This window comes from Cryptomeria japonica, chromosome 8, assembly GCF_030272615.1.
Source record: "Cryptomeria japonica chromosome 8, Sugi_1.0, whole genome shotgun sequence".
In the NCBI taxonomy this organism is placed as follows: domain Eukaryota; kingdom Viridiplantae; phylum Streptophyta; class Pinopsida; order Cupressales; family Cupressaceae; genus Cryptomeria; species Cryptomeria japonica.
Window position 1 is genome coordinate 527850602 of NC_081412.1, and position 3609 is coordinate 527854210.

The window sequence follows — 3609 nt, forward strand, 5'->3', positions numbered from 1 at the left end:
TACATTGGGCAAAGCAAACTGATGTATTACAAAGGTGTTTCGACCTTATCCTCAATTTTACTTAAGCCAAAAGCGTACCTTTCAGATTATGGGCCACAAAACACCGTTTTCAAATCACATTTTTAGAAGGCAAAAATACTTAAAACTGGTGGCCACATTTTTACCAGCAATCTGCAAAGTGACCATGTGACCATGGGCCACACCACCGTTTTACAAAACTTTTATTTGGGGGCTCTGGAAAAAGGGATCATACTTTAAACCTTCTCTCCCTTCCATGGGATCTAAGCCGATGAATCATGATTAACTTTTAGGCCATTGATGATAATGTGTGGCTACTTTCAATAGTCGGCAAGCATATTTCTTAAAAGCCAACCATTCCATTCTAATCAAAGATATATAGATGCTCCGAATTACAGGTTTTGAGTAAGAAAAAACAAATTGTTTTTGTCTTACCTCAAATTTATGAGCTTGGACGGTGGCCACGACTCTTATCACCTAATGAATGGACCAGTAATTGACTATATTCCTTGCTAGCTGGTCTCTTATGGACAAAACCTATCACATTCTAGGCAATCCACACCACCCCCATAAAGACTGGTTAATTTTTATTCATGGAGGAATTTTTTTTTTTTTGTAAAAATGATAATTGTGATGCTGGTACAACACTCTATTTTACATGAAATGCTTTTGACCAGATTTATGAATTAGTGAGACTGCAAGTGGTAGACCTCATCTTCATATAACAATGTTAAGACTTAAATCTGCGAGCATATTGGATCAGCAAAGACATAAACCCATGATTATAATGACCGAACGAAGGTTTGAACCTTAATAATCACAACGACACCACCACAACTTAACCCACAACCCATACTCAAGGAAGAATAATACCCACTTCATACCTAGATAGAAATTTGTCTTCAAATAGAAAATAATTGCAGCACACACTTTGACGGAACCTTTGTCTTTCTTCCCTCCATTGCAGAGAATAGAATCTCCTTGTCTATGACACCTTAGATTGATTGTGGGCCTGTACTTCCTCTTCCTCTTCTTTTATATATTCTCAAATTCCATTCATGCAATTTATTGGATTGAGTCTCTTCTTACATGTTTTCTATTTGCATAAAACCATTGTTCCTTACGAAGCAGCTTGTAATAGGAACACAACTTCTCTGTGATCTTCAACAGGTTTCAGCCTGCTCATGGCCTTCCAAGTTGATGTATGTCTCTTCTCTCTAATGCTCTGCACTGTGTTTTTTTTGTTCATTTTCATTGAAGCTACATAGAATGAGCCCAAAGCTGGCTTCATACGTATATACACCTTGCTTCTGTATATGAGATTGTGGGTGTTCAGTTTTTTTTTGGTCCAATTCTCTACTGTGTATGTCAAATTACATCGGTGCTGTTGCCTATAAATTACAAAACGTTAAGAGAAGAGTGAAATTGCAAAGAGATTGTTTGAATGGATGAGATTATTGAAGTTTTAGGCCACATTTGTGTGACCCATTATTATCATCATCTGATTTCTTTAGAACAGTTTTCTCCAGAAGCCTATTTCTTTGATCTGATTTCAAGTTTTTTTGAGAAGCTTTTTCTTTGATTCTTTCACACTGTTTCTTCCATGCCTTTGATAAAATTATTACTAATATTTACAAACAATTACAAGCTGTAATGGTTCTGAAAATAATGTCTAACAAAAGGAGAGAAAATTGAAAACTTTGAGTTGTTGATGGTGTCTTTTTCCATTGCAGAGACCACAAGTAACAGAAATTCAGGTCCGCATGGACTGTAATGGTTGTGTACAAAAGATACGCAGGTCTCTTCAAAGTGTTCAAGGTAATGTTTCCAATTTTGTTTTTTTTAAATTTAAATCAAATAAAAGTTTTTTTTTTAAGAATAAGACAATTATTTACTTTTATGTATTAATGGAATTCAAAATTACTGTTGACAGCTTTTTTCAACTAATATCTCTCTTTATGTTTGTTATGGTTCTCAAGAGAATGCTGTTTTTGGATTCAATTTTGTTCATGATTTTTGTATCAACATTTCGGGTCACACTCTGCAATCCATCATCAGGATGAAGAGAGCCAAAGGAACCATGATAGATCATGGAATGTGATCCAAACGTTGATGCAAAAATCGTGAACACAATTCAATCCAGAAACAACATTCTCTTGATATCATAGGTTGTAGAAATCTCTTATCACTGATTTATTATTCTTTCAATGTGTATAAAACTTTTCTGTTCATCTCTGGAGATGTTGAGAAGCCATTCAATACATTTTACTAAGCAAGTCTTGATTTTTACAGGTATATACAAAGTCATTGAAGATTTTGGGCAGCAAAAGATTATAGTGGTGGGATGGGCAGACCCTGAGAAAGTGATGAGAGCCATTAAAAAGACTGGAAAAATAGCCAAGTTGTGCAGTCATCACACACCAGAAGAAGAAAATCCAGAACCAAGAGCAGATCCTGCTGAGGCTTCTGCTTCCTCTGCAACTACTGTAACTCAGGACCCTGCGGAGCAAACAAATCAGGCAGTTACAGAAGAGAATGCTGCATCTGCTGCAGCTCCTCCAGCAGAGGAAACACCTCCTCCTCCACCAGCAGAAGAATGTGCTCCTCCTCCTGCTGATGCTCCACCCCAAGAAACCACTGATCCTTCTCCCCCAAATGAAGAAAGTTCTGTTCCATTACCCGATCCACTTGAAACCTATTACAGGACCATAGACCACAACCATCCAGATGGGTACCATATGACTCAGGAATATCCCAGAGATGTGGATTATACTACAAGATATCATCATAACCCTGATTCCCTTGATGCTCAGAGAAGGTATCAGAGGTACATGGCAGATCAATATTACAATGGTGGCTACCACACTGGAAATTCAAGGCAGTTGACTGCAGCTGACAGCAGTCGTTTTGCCACCATGTTTAGTGATGAGAACCCAAATGCTTGCTGTATTACTTAAACTCTGTTGTTTCTTCCATTTTAATTTGTACCAAACTAAGATACTCTGGCTTTTACAACAGAGATTTTGAGTTCTCTTTGTAGGATTTTGGTGGATGAATCTCTGTATCAGAGATTAAATTCCTGAGACATCTCTCTCTTTCTTAGTACTTCTTTGATGAATCAAAGCTGCTAATGTGCAGCTTTATCTTTTTGTACAGTACTTAAGTTTCTTCAGAATTGTAGGTATAGTTCTCTGTCTTAAACTGTAGTTATAGTTTCATGTCTAATGGTGAAGAGTTGATGCATTGTAGTGAAAACATACAATGTACTAAATCTTTATTTAAGACTTCTAAAAAAAAAGAATTTATGTGAGGAGTTCAGTAGTACATTGTAGTCTTTCAAGTTTTATTGTTATATAAGAGTTTTAAAGTATATTAAATTAGGAGTTATTAAATGGAAGAGTGTAAGTCATTGGTGAATTGTAATTTGGTTTTATCTATAAATGTAATGGATGTATTTGGTTCGACAATTGTGACATTCGTCAATATATAAAAAGTAGTAGTGACTCCATCAGTTCTCGAAGATATAAGAATTGAAATATATAGTAAATTTTTCTTCTTTTGATCTGTATGCAACATAGCAGTCATTTCATT

General features: G+C 35.9%; 1 protein-coding gene across 1 annotated transcript; it reads left to right on the forward strand.

The window, feature by feature from the left end:
- The first annotated feature begins 886 nt into the window (after positions 1-886).
- Positions 887-3336, forward strand: LOC131055427 (heavy metal-associated isoprenylated plant protein 35). Its single transcript, XM_057989908.2, has 3 exons — positions 887-1220; positions 1752-1836; positions 2311-3336. Exons 1-3 carry the CDS (start codon positions 1203-1205, stop codon positions 2973-2975), a joined length of 768 nt encoding a protein of 255 aa, XP_057845891.1. The 5' UTR covers positions 887-1202; the 3' UTR covers positions 2976-3336.
- Positions 3337-3609: the final 273 nt, after the last annotated feature.